The sequence below is a fragment of the Monodelphis domestica genome, chromosome 1, assembly GCF_027887165.1.
Source record: "Monodelphis domestica isolate mMonDom1 chromosome 1, mMonDom1.pri, whole genome shotgun sequence".
NCBI classification, from domain to species: domain Eukaryota; kingdom Metazoa; phylum Chordata; class Mammalia; order Didelphimorphia; family Didelphidae; genus Monodelphis; species Monodelphis domestica.
Window position 1 is genome coordinate 105,426,374 of NC_077227.1, and position 17,400 is coordinate 105,443,773.

At 38.4% G+C, this 17,400-nt stretch overlaps 1 protein-coding gene across 5 annotated transcripts in view; it reads right to left on the reverse strand.

Annotated features, from left to right (window-relative positions):
- The window catches only part of RBM20 (RNA binding motif protein 20), a 243,365-nt gene that overhangs the window by 15,572 nt on the left and 210,393 nt on the right, over positions 1-17,400 (reverse strand). For 3 of the 5 annotated variants that reach the window (XM_007479028.3, XM_007479030.3, XM_007479031.3), the window contains exons 8-11: positions 10,450-10,529; positions 7,053-7,722; positions 3,322-3,402; positions 861-950 (exon numbers count right to left, since the gene is read on the reverse strand). In XM_007479028.3, the coding sequence (XP_007479090.1) occupies positions 861-950; positions 3,322-3,402; positions 7,053-7,722; positions 10,450-10,529 (921 nt within the window). The remainder of the gene's footprint in view (positions 1-860; positions 951-3,321; positions 3,403-7,052; positions 7,723-10,449; positions 10,530-17,400) is intronic. The other 2 variants (XM_007479029.3, XM_056820201.1) reach the window with 1 other exon arrangement.

A 17,400-nucleotide genomic window follows, 5' to 3' on the forward strand; every position in this document is an offset into this window, starting at 1 on the left:
TTAAAGTAAAACACTTGCATTTTAACCATCTATGAAAATATCATAAACAAATTTTTAAAAACCCTTCGACTTGACCGAGTTGTTTTCTTGTGACAGCATGCATCATTTTGATAGGCATTTGGACACAAGTAGCTTTCAAAATCCTACAAATACCTCCTGCCCTGTGGGTAAAAATGTACATGCGTAGTTCTTACTTTTGGCTCCTATTGAAATCACTTTCTTTAGTGTCCCAGGGTAACCTAAAGACTGGAAAAATAGACTCAGGAGATCAGTTTTCTTCTGCCAGATACTGATATCGTTCTCATCTGACATCAACTTATGACTGGAAAGCTATGAAGCTGGCCAGTTTCCAACAACATTTCTTTGTGCCTCAGAACCAGCAGACTGGGAAGGGGGTGGGGGAACTGTAACTGGATTTTTCACTCTAATGATATAAAATAATGCTTAGCATTACAAATTATGTCTGAGACTTGTGGGGGTTAGTATCTAGATTTACTGTGGCCTATGAGTCCTGTTTCTTGAAATTCCATTTTGGCAAGATGGCCTTTTAAGCCTTACAGTATGTTTTCTCAGTCACACATTTTCTCAGTGACTACAGCTAAGTGTCAGAAGTGTGAAGCAAAGATATCAGGAGAAAAGCTATCCTTCAAAATATGTGTATGCATGCATGGACATGCATGTATATTTGAAGGGAAGTAGGACAGGAAAAGACTTCATTCAGATAGAAATAGGTGGGATATCTGAGAATGGCTCCCTAGCATGGGGTGCCACATTTCCAAATGGGGAAAAGACCTAAACAAGATCCCGTGTGGAATTGGTACAGATGAGGGCAAATTGTTTGTATCTCAGATGAGAGTTACCTTCTCTTTCCTTTCATTTGCTGTATCAGGATCTTCTATTTTCACAATTTGGGAACTCTCCTCCAAAGTTTCCTCTTCTTCTTTCCCAGGCTTAGAGGAACAAAGATAGAATAAAATAAGCAACATCAACAATGGGTGCTGGAGGGACAAAGTGGCAGTGTGAACGTGACCTGAAAAACATCTACAGGTTAAGTTTTCAACGACAAATGGTGCCATTTTCACATATGGTGATAGCACATGTGGGTAGAGTGAGCCTAAATCAAGGGGTTCTTCATAAACTAGAGCCCATGAAATACTTTCTAAAAATATTCTGGTAACTGTATTTCAACATAATTGTTTTCTTTTTTAATACTATTAATTTTATCCCAGGCATTTAAAAATATTATTCTGAGATGGGGAAAACTTTTATGGGAGCACTAAAGGTATCCATCTCTCTCACACACACACACAGTTAAAAAAAAACCCTGACCTATATTAAGGCATTCTTGGCTGGTTAAGGATTGTTTAGTGAATTAGAATCATGGGGATGACCTGATACTTCTCAATTTGAGGAACCATCACTTGGCATAGTCAGAATGACAAAGTGGCAGCCATTCAAACTATTACCCTACAGGCCAAACATCCTCTTTCCAATAAATATGCCCAAGATAATTACTCTGTATCACCCATGATGTTCCCCCTCTCTTCTCCCACTCTTATCTACCAATTTATCTAATTAAAAATACAAGCAGAGGCAAAGTCAGCCTGAATCTCCAAAGAACAAAGATCCCAAAACAGCTTCTCAAGATCCCAAAAGCATTTTCCCAGTCCTCAACTTTGGCTACCAAATCATCTTTTTTTCAACCCCTTAAGGGTGAACAACTTTCTAGGAACTCTCAGGTGAGGCTAGATTCAGATTAAAAGACTCTGGAGGTCATTTTCAGTTTTCTGAACTGCTCTATATTGGCACAAAAATTAGGGTTGAGAAAGAACTGGAACCTGACTAGTATCTTTTCCCCCTCATAGCTCCAAGCCCTACTTGGATTCTGAGGGATAGTTTTTGCCTGAGGTCTTTATTTCAAGTTCCTGACACTCGATTTTGAAATGAACATTATTGGGGAGGGGTAGCTGAGATGAGAAGAATCAGTGGAAGAATCTGATAATTACCAGGACACAATCTCTAGGAGAGGTGGTGGCAATGATTCCTTATATCTTTATATAAATATACAAAGTTCAGATAATAAAGTGAGTCAGAGATCTTAGTTCATGAAAGTAGAATTCTCCCTACCCAAATATATGGCAACATAAGGTTATACCTTATTCAAAATGAAAAATTACATTAAAAAGATTGTGAAATAGGATTAACTATCCAGAAGATTTATTCATATGAAGAAGTATGTGAATCAAAGGGGAAAAGCATAGTGGAGAACATCTGGGAAAAGATCAATTAGGAGACAAAAAAGTAATATTGTGATGACACTATTTTCCAGATTGTAAAGACAAAAAGAAAAAAATGAAGAGTTCTGGAAACAGATAAAAGAATTGGCAGTCATGAAACTTCCACAATCTGGCCATCTATTGGAATGCTCCTTTTGATAAAACTGGATCAACTGGAAAATTAAATTCTTGACTTGCTTTGGTGATAAATTCATTCTTTAAAAGATGGACAAAACAATGCGATAAATTGATATTCTCATTTTGATAGTGACCAATAAAGAGGAACTGATTAATATGAAAATAATGTGAACCTACTATAGAAGTAGTCATGAATTACCTTCCATCATAGAATCAATACTGTTTATTAGTTCCAAGGCAGAAGAGTGGAAAGGGTTAGGAAAGGAGGGGGAGGGGGGGTAAGTGACTTGCCCAGGGTCATACACCTTGGCAGTGTCTGCGGTCACATTTGAACCTAGGACCTCTTATCTCTAGGCCTTACTCTCCATCTACTGAACAACCTAGCTGCCCACTAGCCCTGACATTTTAAAGCTCATGATGGAAAGCTCATGGAAAGACGGGAAATCTTGGTAGTATAATTTAGCTCACCTTAGAATCTGAGGGAGTAGATTTTTTTTAAATTTAGAGATATGATAGAACCCCATTGGCTATAAGGGATGTTGACTCAAGAAAGATGGAAGGTTCTTAAGAAAGAAATTCCAGACAAATACAAATGATTCCAATAAAGAAAAGGAGAAAGTTATTCACCAAGACTGCAAAACTTACCATTTTAGATTTAAATAGATACATATAGATGACTGAAGGAAGGTCAAGTAAGGATGATGTGTGGCATAATACCATAAACATTAAATACAGAATAAACAGAAGCTTGGGATAGGTGCTAAGGACAACAAATTAGGCTAGTTATATTTTAGCTAAGCTGCATCTAATTAGAAGTTCAAAGACAGAATTTAAAAAGCTATTCTTACATCTATGGTCCTATGAGCTTAAAATCTAATGATAACCAGTACTGTACTTGTCATAGTACCTGATTAGAAGTATTTTCAGACTCCAGAAACTTTCCCTTTTCGTGTCCTGAATCTCTTTCAGAGACAGAGACTGAAACATTCTGGAAAGAATAAGGGTAACAAAAGATACTCACCCGGTGGTAGAAAATATAACTATTCTCTTCCAAAAAGGTTGGGGTAATAGTCTCATCTCTAGATAAAATCTTGAATGTTTGTTTTGGACAAAATTCTCTCTGGACTACATCTCTAGCTTGTATAAAATATTCTGCATTTAAACCATGACAATGATATCTAGTGTTTATGTAAAGTTTGATGGTTTGTAAAGGCATCGATGGCATTTTAAAAATATTAGTTTATTCTTATAACCACCCTGGGAGGCGCATGCTATTATTATCTTTATTTTCAAGATGAGAAAACAGAGGCAGACAGAGGGTCAAGTGACTTGCTCAGGATGACAAAGTTAGTGTCTGAGACTGGATTCAAACTCAGGTCTTCTTGACTCCAGGTACAGTGCTCTATCCATCAGGCCACCTAGTTGCCAAATACTTATTGTTAACCTGTTGCTTAAAGGCTTGTTGCTAAGTACCATGGCTAAAGCAAACCAGATGCTGATGTTCCTAAAGAAAAAAAACTCCCTGGATAAGATCATATATAGAAGAAATTTTTAAATTACTGAGAAACCTCTAAGGTTAAATTTCAGTATGTGTAGCTCAAAGCCTCATTTCTAGATGGCAAAATACTTTGGGGAGGATACATGTGGGCAGCTTTCAAGTTTCTGCACCAAGGTGGAGATGAGTGACTAAATGACTTTCCAGTTATAGGAAGTGTGGGGGGCACCTGAAGATTAAGATGAGAATATTACTGAGATATTTTAAATACGTTTCTTATCTTAACTATTTCCTTTGCATCTAGATCAGGCTTTTAAAAATAATTCCCTATTTTCCTCATTATAATGGATGCAGGAAAGATCAGTTCTGTGAACTCCGAAAAGGTCTGTCATTGGTTATTTGATGACAAGATCTACTATACTTTATATTAGTTACATAACATATATATGTGTATATGCATATATACACATAAATATAAAATTTGGCATGCAACTATATTTGATTCATGTGCCTGTTATAATTTGCATACATTTTATCATGTGATCCATGATGTTTTATAATGCTTGATCTGTCCCTACAAATTTTCCATATAGACTCAGTATGGTTTGTAGGAAGTACACATTTTTTTTTAACTTGGGGAGAGTAAAATGGAGATATGAGCCTTTGTCATTGTGGCAGAGTTGACAATAATATCCATCTACTCTGCCTCTTTTCTTTCAGATATTTCTAGTGCTTTCTGGAGGTTTATATGAACCTCAGGGCAATTAATATGCAGGGCTGTCACAAATAACCAGAGGAATGAAAAATAGTTGGGAAAGGCAAACTGAAAAAGGGTCAAAATGTTTTCTCCTGCATTAGATTTTGTGGGAGGTGCTGACCACACCTTACGAGGCAGCATGCCTGTAGAAAGAGCCCTTCATTTGGAAACAGAAGACTTCCATTTGAAATCTACCTCTATTTACCAATGGTGTGACCTTGGAAAAGTTACTTAAACTTTCTGGACCTCCTCCCTTTTCTCATCTGTAAGATAAGAGAGATCAGATGATCTCCTTCTCTAAGAACATGATCTCGTGATCCCTGTTGACTCAGAGGCAAAGACGTTCCTGGAATTCAGATACCCAACTTTACTAGGAATCAAGGTAGGGAGGAACTTTGGTTGAGGAAGAAAATCAGCAGGCTGTTAGAGGTGTGCCCAGCTGCCAAAGGGACCCTTTTGTGTCAAGGATGGAGCTGGGAGTCTGATAAAAAACAAACTGAAAGCATGCTGACCAATTCAGAGACATACTGACCCTGGCTATCTTACTATCAGAGTTGTATGATACTTTCCAGAAGAAAGAAAATCAATGGAGTCAGTGGCAAGGGAGAGGGGTGGGTAGAGGTAGAGGCACAGGGAGGAAATAAAACCTTAGAGAGAACCAGAGGCCAGAAAATGATGACCTGCTTTCTCCCTATGAATAGTCATGTTGGGATGAAATGGGGATTTTTCTGAAAATACCCGATATCAAATACTTGATATTAATAAATATTATATAATACTTGATATTAATAAAATACCTGAATAATACCTGTTATCTTCTCATTTCTAAAATCCAGGTAGCTCTCAATTATCATCCAAAAAAAGAAAAAGTAGATTCAGTTCTGCCTTAATTCAATTGAAGGAAGCAGTTGCTACCTCTGACCCTCTCTTGGCCAACAGGCATATACGCACAGGCAGAATGAACAAAGGCTAGAACTTTCCCTTCCCAAAAGTTATGGGACAGATAGTTAAAGGGCAGGTTTAGAAACATAGTTACTTGGGTGCAGCTAGATTGCTCAGTAGAAAGAGTGCCAGGCCTGAAGACTGGAGGTTCTGGGTTCAAATTCAGATTTAGATCCTTGCCCCTTCACCCCAACTGCCTAGCCTTTATTGCTCTTCTGTTTTGGAACTGATACTTAGTACTGCTTCTAAGACAGAAGATAATAGTTTTTAAAAAAAGAAAGAAAAAAGTGACTTTCCCCCCAAAGATAGGACATGGAGGGAAGTATTAAGAAGACTGACCAAAAGGTATTTTTATTAACTAGTCCTAGCTGAAGGCCCATTATAGACGGAGCCCTAGCTTGGGCATGGTAAGTACATTGAGATCTGGGGCAAGTCAGCACTGGATGCTGCTCCTCGACTTTAATATGGAAGAGAAATCAGATATTGAGCAGTTCTGAAGAAGAAAGACAGTAAGCAAGGAGCAGACAGTCATAGCATTGGAAGTGTCAGAAGCGAAGAACATTTCCATTGGTTTGGGAGAAAATGACTATGTGAGTAAGACAATTCTTTTTTGGTACCAGCTGGTAGAAGCCAGCCTCTTTATTGCTAGCTACTTCTCTGTGTACTTGTGTGCTGAAGTCTCCTCAACCTGGGAGACCCTTGGGAGATCATTCCGATTTTCTGTACCCTAGAGATGCCTTTTCTGGTGGTATACCTATGTACAAAGCTTCAGTGGTCCCCAGGCCCATGGCTCTAGGATCCTTTAGCATCTAGTGTGGGGTCAAGGTGCCTAGAAAATGGGGGAAATCTATATCAGAAGGGAAAACCCCCCAATCCTTTTTCTTGTGATAAAACTCTGTACTTAGCCCTCCACCTAGACACAGTGAGCAGGTTTTAGGCATCAGGAGAGGTCAGTGGTTAGACTATAAAGTTTGGAACTTCAAGACTTCCCCTTGACTCATTGTGTGAACCAAAGCTGTACTACCTAAGCCCTTTGAGACTCCTGGATGAAAGGACCTAGTAATTGCCACGTCTTTTGAAAAGAGAGGTAAAACAGAGAGGCAATTAACCACGTCTAGGAAAACACACCAAGGCCATGGGGGTGGACAATAATAATTTTGTGGGAGGTGGCTGCTTCTTTCCTTTGCCTCCTTTCTCTGAAGAACTAGGATTGGTCAATACTTTTGGCAGGAGGGAGCACTGTGTGGACAGAAGATCTAATCTTACTTGGCAGAGTGTGTGGGTGCACACACCTCACTGTATGTAACTCCACCCTGTACAAACAGGGCAGCAGAAGTGATTCTGAGGTCCTACCAAAAATTCATTCTTAGCTGACCAAAATATATTTGGGAACCGGGTTCTCCTGATCCACCTCCTCTGCAGTGGGGGTGGGAGTATGCATTACCTCAGCTTCTGCTGCTGCTTTGTTCTCTTCTGTGTCAGCATCTTTCTCTTGACTTCTGTCGGGTTTTGTGGCTTTGTTTTTCTCACTCTGCTTCACCTTGGCATTCTCTGAAGTCCTATTGTCCTTGGGCTCCAAAACGTCTCCCTTTCCTGAATCCTCACAGTAGGGGTATCTTTCTCTTAATCTAATCTCTTCTTTTTTTTTGGACTTCACGGGACTGTCCTGTTGCTGCTTGAGATAGCGATCAGGTTTGAGCTTGGGATCCTTTCGGTAATAGCCATCCTCTCGGCCTTTGTAACTAGATGAAGAGTGGAGTGTACTAGGGGAAGCGGGCCGGACATATTTGTCTCTGTGTCCTCTCATTCCTTCGATCCGGCTATCTAAGTCAGTTTTGTCCAGTTGCCGTGGGTAATGTTTCCGATCATGAACCCAAGTGTCTGTCCTGTCCCTCTTGTCATCTCCGTTTTCCCTCCAGTGAGTCAGATCCCTCTCTTCCTCTCTCCTGGCATAGGGGGATTGATCCCAAGACTCCCGACCATTGCCCCAGTCTGCCCGGGAAGGACAGAGAGGACTGTGGGAAGAGCTACAGGAGGTGAAGCTGGTGGTATGGGATCTCGGGGAGAGGGAGCGGCTCACTGGACTTCGAGACCTCGGTCTCTCGGGGCCATATCTGCGAAGGAGAAAAGGGAAGAAGTATCTGTGTATAAGTATCCACACATAACAAAATGCTTATTCACATATAGATATGCTCATGCAAACATAAAATCACGAACACTGATAAATACATTGATAAATGTTAGAAACATAACACAGAATATACATATCCTCACACCTGAGCATTCATAGATACTTATTCATTGATGTATTTTATATGTGTGTGAAAACTAGACACCTTGGCAATCAATGTAATCTCTCTGGACCTCAGTATTCTCACCTGGAAAATGAAATTGATCATCTGTAAAATTGAAATTGATTGACTTCGTGGTCTCTTTCAGTTCTAAATCTATAATTGTGCAGGACGATACACATACATACCTATGGTATGCAAATATAATTTATATTTCTTTATATTTTTTCATTTCTTTTCTTTTTTCTAATCATATTTCTACATAATTAATTCTATGCATTTATACTGCATAAATACACACATATGTATACTTAGGTATGGAGAGAGAGAGACAGACAGACAGACAGAGACAGAGAGAGGGAGGGAGAGACAGACAGACAGAGAGACAGAGAAGCAATCAACTCCAATTGCCTCATTTTACAGATAAGAAAAGTGAGGGTCAGAGGGTTATGTGAATTTCTAAGGTCCACTCAGCTAGGAGGTGGGCTATGGACCTAGGTCTTTCTGAGTCAAAGTCCAGAACTATTCCCTCTTCCATGCTGCTTATCATACAGATACACAGGGATATAACCCTATGGATATACCCATATATATGTGTGTGTATATACATATATATATATGATTATGCACAGATACTATAAAGCACACCTACATAGAGACACATACATATGTGTATAAACTCAGTCCTACACAAATATTGAAGATGAAGTAAGATATTAACATCTGATACTCCAAAATTGTGGTACTTTCATCAAGTTTTCCATTCTAGGAGTTATCAAGAAGCCATTTCTAACCATACAGCTGCCTATGGGTCACCAAGACTATGCCCACGTTAACAGCCTTCAGATCTCATATGCCCTGCTGGGCTTATCTGACTGAACCAATAAAAAACCTGAGGGGTTTCGGAGGGAGAGATTAGGACACCATCCACATTATTCTGAGAAAGGTAAACAAATCTCATTACACTGTCTCTCACTGCTGTCGCTGCCACTTTGGATATGATAGTATGCTTGTACCTGTGGTAAATTTTAATCCTAGTTTGACATATTGGCTTAAATCAGACAGATTTAGTAAGATAAAAATCTGTTTGAGAAAAAAGAATTCATTCCAAAGCCCAGATTGGCTGTTTTGTGGATGACTATTTCTTTTGGATTATCTATATCTTGCCCATTTATATAATGAACTGAGAATAGACTGTAGGTAGAAACTACTAGAACAAAAAAAGCTTCTGAAGCTTTAAATAAGTGTAGATATGCTCCAAAGAGTCAGACTAACAAGATGCTCCTTTTTCCCATCAATACTTTTGCATACAAGAAGCACCCCAACTTTCATGTTTTCCAGAGGCTAAATTTATGGAAAGAGAAGGCTTGGTTTAAGTAAATCCTTTCATTAGACAACCAGAATGTTAACTCGAGGTGGGTGTGATGTAGAAGCATGCTGCCACTGAGAAATCTAAGGGTGAAATTGATGTTGGGATGCATTTATCCCTGGATGATTAGAAATTGGTTGTTTTGCTTTGAGGGGCATATCCTATTCTCATCAACAGTCAGCTGGGTTACTAGAGGATAACACAGGGCTTGTTTCTAGAGCCTTCATGACTGGCCAGAGGTGGGACACAAAATTAAAAAACTTGATAGTAGAGAGAAAAGTCAAGGAGAAGGAAACTTGCTCCTGTTCTTTTCTGCTAGTGTAACCAGGTGACTCTGGCAGTGCATATAAGGAGTGGATTATTCCTAGAACAAGTGTCCATTTGAAAAGGGCTCAAATAAACTCCAAGGTCTTCTTAGTTAGATGATTGAATGACATAAGACCAGGGTCTGAAGCCAGCCCCTGAAGGGATATGGAGAGCTATCTAGCTCAGAATTAACATACTTTCAATAAATTGTAAAACTAGCCAGAAGAAGCATTATTCAGATATCATTCCTATATTAATAATACTTAAACTTATTTCTATTATTTATGGATTGATTTTGCCCTTGAAAATATATCTGGACAAGTGGACTTGCTTGTCAGCTCTGGGAGGGAAGGAGGGAAAGGAGAGAACATGAATCAAGTAGCCATGGAAAAAATATTTTTAAAAGGAAAATAACAATTCTATTAAAAAATATATCTGAACAAGCTACATTTGGACCGAAGTTCATCTGAATTTTGGAGATTTCATCACTGCAGCAGCAGTTTTAAGGTAAGGAATAAGTAACAGAGGGTAGGGAATCAAATTTGAAACTGGACAATACCTTTGACCAGTCAAGCTATGTGGGCAGATGAGAGGAACAATCTGTCCAGACCCCAAAATGGTATTTATGAACCCCTACTTGATTAGCCACGATAAAATTGCTTTAGGGATCCCTTCCATGAAGCAGTTTTCTCATGCTGGATTAGTGAGAGAGTAAAAACAAAAACTCAACTTGATTTATGGTTAGGGCATTCATTGCCTGGCTCAATTTCTCTTATGATGTAAAATAAAATAGTCAAGACGTATAGACTGCCCAGATTTTGTTTTACACACAGCTCAGTTCTGTCCTACAAGTCCCCTGACTAGATATGCCTCACCTATCAGCTTCCCGGAACAAGTCTCGCTCCCTCTGAGAGTGGATGTCCTGGATGATGGCAGCAACATTCTTCCCAGGTTTCTAGTTAAAAAAAAAAAATCAACTTTAAATCAATCTTGACAATTCCAGACTACTGGATGAGGTTATTCCCTTATGTCACTATAAGGAGATACTCTCTTCTCAGCAAGGAGAATAAAATGAAACAAGGGCAATATGGAATGCACAGATCACATCTTAAAATGCTGCTGATAAATGAACACATTAATGTTAATGTTATTATCCACCAAGATGGAAAACTAAAGAACTCTAATAACACTATTACAACCTCAAAGAGATTAAAGACAAAGGGGAAAGGATCCTCAAGTACAAATGTACTTAGGGTATCACTTTTTGATGTAGTGATGAACCAGAAAATAAAAGGATGCCCACTGATTGGATTACAGCTGGAAAAAATTATGTAAATTGAACATAATGGAATACTATTGTTCTATAAGAAATCATAAGTGGGATAGATTCCAAAAAATTTGGGAAGACTTATATGAACTGATACAGAAAGAAATGAGAAGAATCAGGAGAATAATTTACACACTGACCACAACCCTGTAAAGAAAAACAACTTTCAAAGTTTAAGCATCTTTCAGTTTTAAATTTAAGACGTCTTTAATGTAATGAGGAACCATGACTGAGGACTGGCAAAGAAGTGTTCATTTACCTCCTGAGAGAAAAGTGACAGACTCAAGGTTAGAATGAGATACATTTTCAGACCCGTCTCTTCATTTTACTGACTTAGCCTATCTGTCACAAAAGTTTTGTTTCTTTTATTGGGGGAAGGGATATGAGTAGATTGGATCTAGAACTCATATTTCATGATATTCAAGTTCTGGCTTTTTTCAATAATGGCCAAAAGGTATAAAATCAAAGTACTCAAGAAATCTCTAAAAAGTACATGCCCTTCTGATAAAGAGGCCATGAGGTAATGACCTATTCTAGACAGCTTAGCTTTCCTTAGAGAGAGCCTCTCATGGTTATCCTCATGTAACTTCTCTCCACCTTCCTCTACATCTTCTCTTCCATTTTTCTTTCCCTTCTGCATCGCCCCCCTTCTTATCTAATTCAACTCTTTCAATTTATGGATGAGCAAGGGAAGGTGATAAGACTTTATGTAGTACCTATGTGCTAGACCCAGTGCTAACCACTTTTTACAAATACCTCATTTGATCTCTGTGACAATCCTGTGATATATATTATAGCTATATGTTATCTTTATTTTACAGTCGAGGAAATTGAGGCTGAGGTTAAATTACTTGCCAAGGTCACACAGCTGGTTAGAATGAGACTAGAATGTAGGTCTGTTTAAGCCCTTGATTTTTCCACTAATAACTAAAAGGCAAACAACAAACACAACCCACAATGAGTTTTTTAAAAAATATTCAAAATAGGAAGTCAATAGAGACAATAGAGAAGAGGGGGTGGGGAAGGAAGACCTAGGAGAGAAAGGCTGAAGTTGTTAGGGAATGAGTTAGTCTGGCCACAGGGCTTCAGTCCTACTTCAGGCCAGTACAGACTCTCCCTCTGGTTTGATTTTTAGAGTAGGTGCTTAATATATGCACATTCCCTTCTCCTTCTTTACTGAGAAGGTCCCTAAGTGTGCCACTGGCCTCACAGAAGGAACTTCAATCTTTCCCCACTGTTTACAGCATCCTCTAGTGGCTGCCTGAAAATCTCAAGCAATGTCGAGAGGGCTCAGCAGTTTCCCAGAGAAAGATTCCCTAAATCCCCAGAATCAAAGAAGTATGCTTGGTGATGCCCTCTTGAACTGGAAGATGTTTTTCTTGAACTAAAACAATCCTTTTTCCTGCTTTCAAATATAGGCTAGCTTTCTCAACCATTAAACTCAAAAGCTATGATGATGTTGGGGTTAGATTGAGTGAAGAAAAAAATAGACTTAATAGGATAATAATACTTTTCATGATTAATGATAATGAATACTGAATAAGATAAAATATCCACTTAATTTCCACCCCCTTCTTATGAGAGAGCTATCAGTAGGAATGTTTGTACTATTTTTTTTTAAGATTAGATAGAAAAAATTGAGTTAAATGCAGGAAACCTGGTCCCAGATGTGCTCTAAGCAGTCATGTGACTGTACAAATCACTACAACTACATAAACCTCAGTTTCCTCACCTGTAAAAGAAGATAAAACGGGGCAGCCAGGTGGCACAGCAGATAGAGAACCAAGCTTGGAGTTGGGAGGACCTGGGTTCAAATGTGACCTTAGGTATTTCCTATCAGTAAGGTACTTAATCTCCACTTATCTTTATATTAATTTCTTGCTCTTCTGTATTAGAGTTGTTACTAAGAAAGTAAATATTTTAAAAAGATAATATTACTTTTTCTGCCTTCCTTTTGGGGTTATGATGAGCATTCAAAGAGATGAAGGTAAAGATGCTCTGAAAGATAAGTAAGTGATAGCACCTGCCTATAATCCCTGTAAAGGGGAAGCTGAGGCTGTTGGGCCACTTGAGCTCAGAAGAGTTCTGATTTGGAATGAGGTTAAAGCCAATCAGGTGTTTCCAATAGGCCCAGCATAATTATAACAAGCCCCTGGGAGCTGAGGGTTATCAGCTTAAAAAGGAGCAAATAAGCCCAGTTCAGAAATATAACTAGTCACAGCTTTCCTTCCAATCAACACTGGGATCCAGGCAGAGAGTGCTTCCAGTACTTCAAGTCTGGAGTATGGAGATCCAATCTCCATAAACAAACAAACCCTAAACAAATGTGAAGGGATAGATGTAAAAGAAATGAATGTGATAGAAGATTATGCTACAGACCACCTGGATCACAGGAAGAACTGGATAATGAAAAGATTTATTCTTAATAAGGAATTCAAGAAATGTGTCACAAATGTCTTCCAAAGGCATGTTTGAGACGTAAAGGAGGATTGAAACTATCTGTACATCTGTAATAATTTTTAATTTACCTTATCAATTTTATCCTTTAAAAATTGAAGAAAATGACAGAGAAAATTACTACTGTGAACTTGATAAAAGAAACGAACTATCTGCTGAAATAGAAATAATAAAATCTATAGGGACAAGTGACCTCTCCCTCTTAAAACTTGTGATAGAGAAGGGAAAAGCCAAATACAGACATGCTAGATTTTGGGGAAATGGATTTCAAAGGGTTCAGAGAATGGACAAATAGAATACAGTGGTAACTACATATTCAACTCATTATGTTTCTGCTCTCTCTCTCTCTCCCTTCCCTCCCCCCCAAAGAGATCACTGGTGGACTGAAAATATAGAAGAAAAATGTTGAATTGAAATCCATTGTAAATAGAGAAAGAAAGCACAAAAATGAATTTAGATTCTAGAATACCAAAAGAAGAGACAGAAGTGATTATTAAGATGCTATCAGTAACATTCAAAGAATTTTGAAGAATCAGAGAAGTTCTTGAATAGAAGAGTTAATTTTGTAGATCAGTAAACTTGACTTTGATTCCTGACATAATTCTAGAATTTGTTATTAAATAGATGGTTTATAGCATTTAGAAAGGAATGGTGATCAAAAAGATAGTTTCAACAAGAGGCCATGCCTTTCGTTTCTAATTTTTGACAGAATTGTTAGGTGTATGGAATGCTTTAGACATAGCATAATTCCATTTCAGCAAAGCACACTATTTTTGTGAACAAAGATAGGGAAATATGGATCATATGATGGAATATGATGAGGTAGGCTATATGACAGATCCAGACCAAAGGAATATTTATGCCCAAAGGATAGTCACTATGGAACCATGTCAGTTTGGAGAGATACTCTAAGTTCAATACTCCAGTGAAATATCTTAGAGTACTATTCAACATTTTAATTGATGAATTAGGTGAAGGCAAAATGGCATTCTCATCAAATTTGAAAGGAAGTTGGGAGGGAGAGTTAACACAATCAGTGAGACATTCCGGAAATCTTCACAAGTTAGAACAATGGGCTTAACCTAAGTGTATTAATATTAATAATAATATATTTATGGGGATAAAAATGTGAAGTTCAAAAACATCTACTTCACAAGTATAGGATGGGAAAAGTGTAGCTGGAAACAGCTCTAAGAGATATGAGAATTTTCATAGAGTACAAGCTTAATAGGAGTCAACAGTATGACATGGTAATTGAAAAACCAAATGCTACCTCTGGTTCCATTAAGGAAGGTGACACCTCTGGTCACATCAAATAGGGAGTTCTACATTCCTTTCTGGGAATCAAATTTTAGGATGCTGACAAGCTAGAGTACATCCCAAAGGGAAGAGTCTAGATGGTGAAATGATTATAGATTATGCCAGATGTGAGTCACTTTATAGAACTGGGATGTTTAACCTAGAGAAGACCAGGGGAAATGGTGATTACTATCTTCAAGTATTTTGAATAGTTGTCTTGTAGGAAAAGAATTAAACCTGGTCTTCTTTGCCTCAGAAAGTGGAATTAGGAGCAAGAGACAAGTTTCAGAGATACAGATTTGAGCTTGACTGATATGAGGGAAAACTTCCTAACAGTTGTTTTAAAGGGGAATGGGCTGCTACCTTTGGGGGAAGGAGTGTATATGACAGGAATGGGTTCCCCCTCCAGGAAGATTTCCTTTTATTGAAGCTAGAGAACATCTTGTCAGAGAAGACCTTGAAGGGATTCTTAAGACTTGATGGCTCTTTTTTCCATCTTTGAGGTTCTATAGTGGTCATTATTTGCCCTCCAAAGCCCTCTGTGACTTTTTATGTAAAGCATAGTCAGAAGGAATCTGGCAAAGATTAGAGAAGAGAGGAAACCAGAAGTCACCAACAGGTACTGTTTGACCTTTATTTTATAATCCAGGGAATGCTGAGTCTCTTCATCATGTTGTAAATGTCAAAAGAGAGAGGTGAGCCTAGGAATGAAACGTTATACTTACCTGCCACAAGCAGCAAAGCTATATGACATTAGACTAAGAAAGTGTACTTTTTGATTCTATGACAAAAGAGTGAGAAATTCACCTGGTTCTAAGACCTTAGCAGAATTATTCCCCAAAGGGAGCTGGATCTAAGGAAGTGCTGGACAGTTTCACAGTAAAGTGGTAATGTTTGGAGGCTTCCTCCCCAGACTAGTCATTGAAAGCTCAGGCCCAGGACTGGCTCTGTCCATCTGGCTCAGGCTCCTGGGGTTGTCACTTTGATGCTAGAGATCTTATTTTATCCATGTAAAAAAATGAAGAGAAGAATGGAACTACCTTTTGCCAGGGATACACTTATAAAAGGCTGTGGGGTTGGTATAAGGCCCCAAAGAAGAGCTTTGAATGTTGAGAAGAAACACAGAAATGCCCATTTTTAATTACAAGGGCCACAGAGCCACATAGAACACCTCTGAAATGTGTGCCATCAAAATCTCCTCATTCTTGTTATTGTTGTGTTTTCCCGTCTCTGCCTTTGATTTGTGCTATTTTCCCCTCCTGGAATGCTCTCCCTTCTATGCCACCTAGCCAGAACCTCCCCAGGCTTCTAGATTCTGCTCAAATCCTTCTCCTTGTAGGAAACCTCCCACTCCTTCTCCGAGCCACCATAATTTCCCCTCCTCTGAACTCAGAGTAGTCTTATTGGTTAATTTCCTGGGCATTTGTCTTATCTCTTCAACTATACTGTAAGCTACTGAAAATAGTTTATACTTGAAATTTTTATTTATTTTTTTTCAAATTAATAAGCATTTTTTTTCGTTCCCTTCCTTCTCTTTATTCCCCCTCCCCAGTCACTGGAAGTGGAAAAAAGAAACAAAAACAAAAACCCTTGTAAAAGATATGCATAATTAAGCAAAACTAATTCCCACATTAATCAGGTCTAAGAATATATGTCTCATTTTGCACCTTAGAGGCAACTAGGTGGCACACTAAATAAAGCACTAAACTTAGTTAGAAAGGCCTGATTTCACAACCTTACATAAGTCAATTAACTTTTCACCTTTACTTTCCTCATCTGTAAAATGGGAATAATAACAGCTCCCACTTCACAGGGTTTTTGTGAATCGTCACTGAGATAATATATGTTGTAGCATCTTAACAAAGGGTTAGATTAATTAGAAAATGCTGTAATCTGCAGGACCACGGTTTCTGGTGCTTTTGCACCCCTTCACAATGCCTTTTATAATAATGATAATACTTAACATTTATGTAGTGCTTACTATGTGCCAGGCACTGTACTAAGCACTTTACAATTATTATCTCATATAATAATAATGATGATGATGATAATTGACATTATATAGTGTTTACTATGTGCCAGGGATTGAGCTAAGTGCTTTATACATATGATCTCATTTGATCCTCACAACAACCCCGGAAAGTTGGTGCTATTATTATACCTATTTCACAGATGAGGAAACTAAGGCAAAGAGTGGTTATGTGACATAGTTCAGGGCCACCAACTAGTCAAAGGCTAGATTTGAACTCAGATCTTTTTGGCTCTAAGCCTAGCTTTATCCACTTTGCCATGAAGTTTTTGCACATTGAGCTGTGTTTGTATGAATCTGTGAAAATCATTCTCCTAAGGGCAGCTGGGTAGCTTCGTAGATAGATAGCAAGGTCTGGAAATGGGAGATCCTGGGTTCAAATCTAGTCTCAGATACTTCCTACTTGTGTGGCTCTGGTCAAATCACTTACCCTCAATTGCCTAGCCCTTTTTGCTCTTCTGCCTTGGAACTGACACTTAGTATGGATTCTAAGACGGAAGATAAAGGTTTACTTAAAAAAAAATTTCCCCTTCTTGGGTCTGCTTACTCCTCTGAAAAATCATGGAGGAGGAAGGAGAAGAGTTTGGACTGGTTCATATCCAATGACTCTCCTTGTTATCACATGCTAGGATTCTCTCTTGATTATTCTAAGTGTGGATGACTGACCAGCTTATCAGATGTTTTCCAAGAAATTTTCGACTTTCTTAGTTTAGA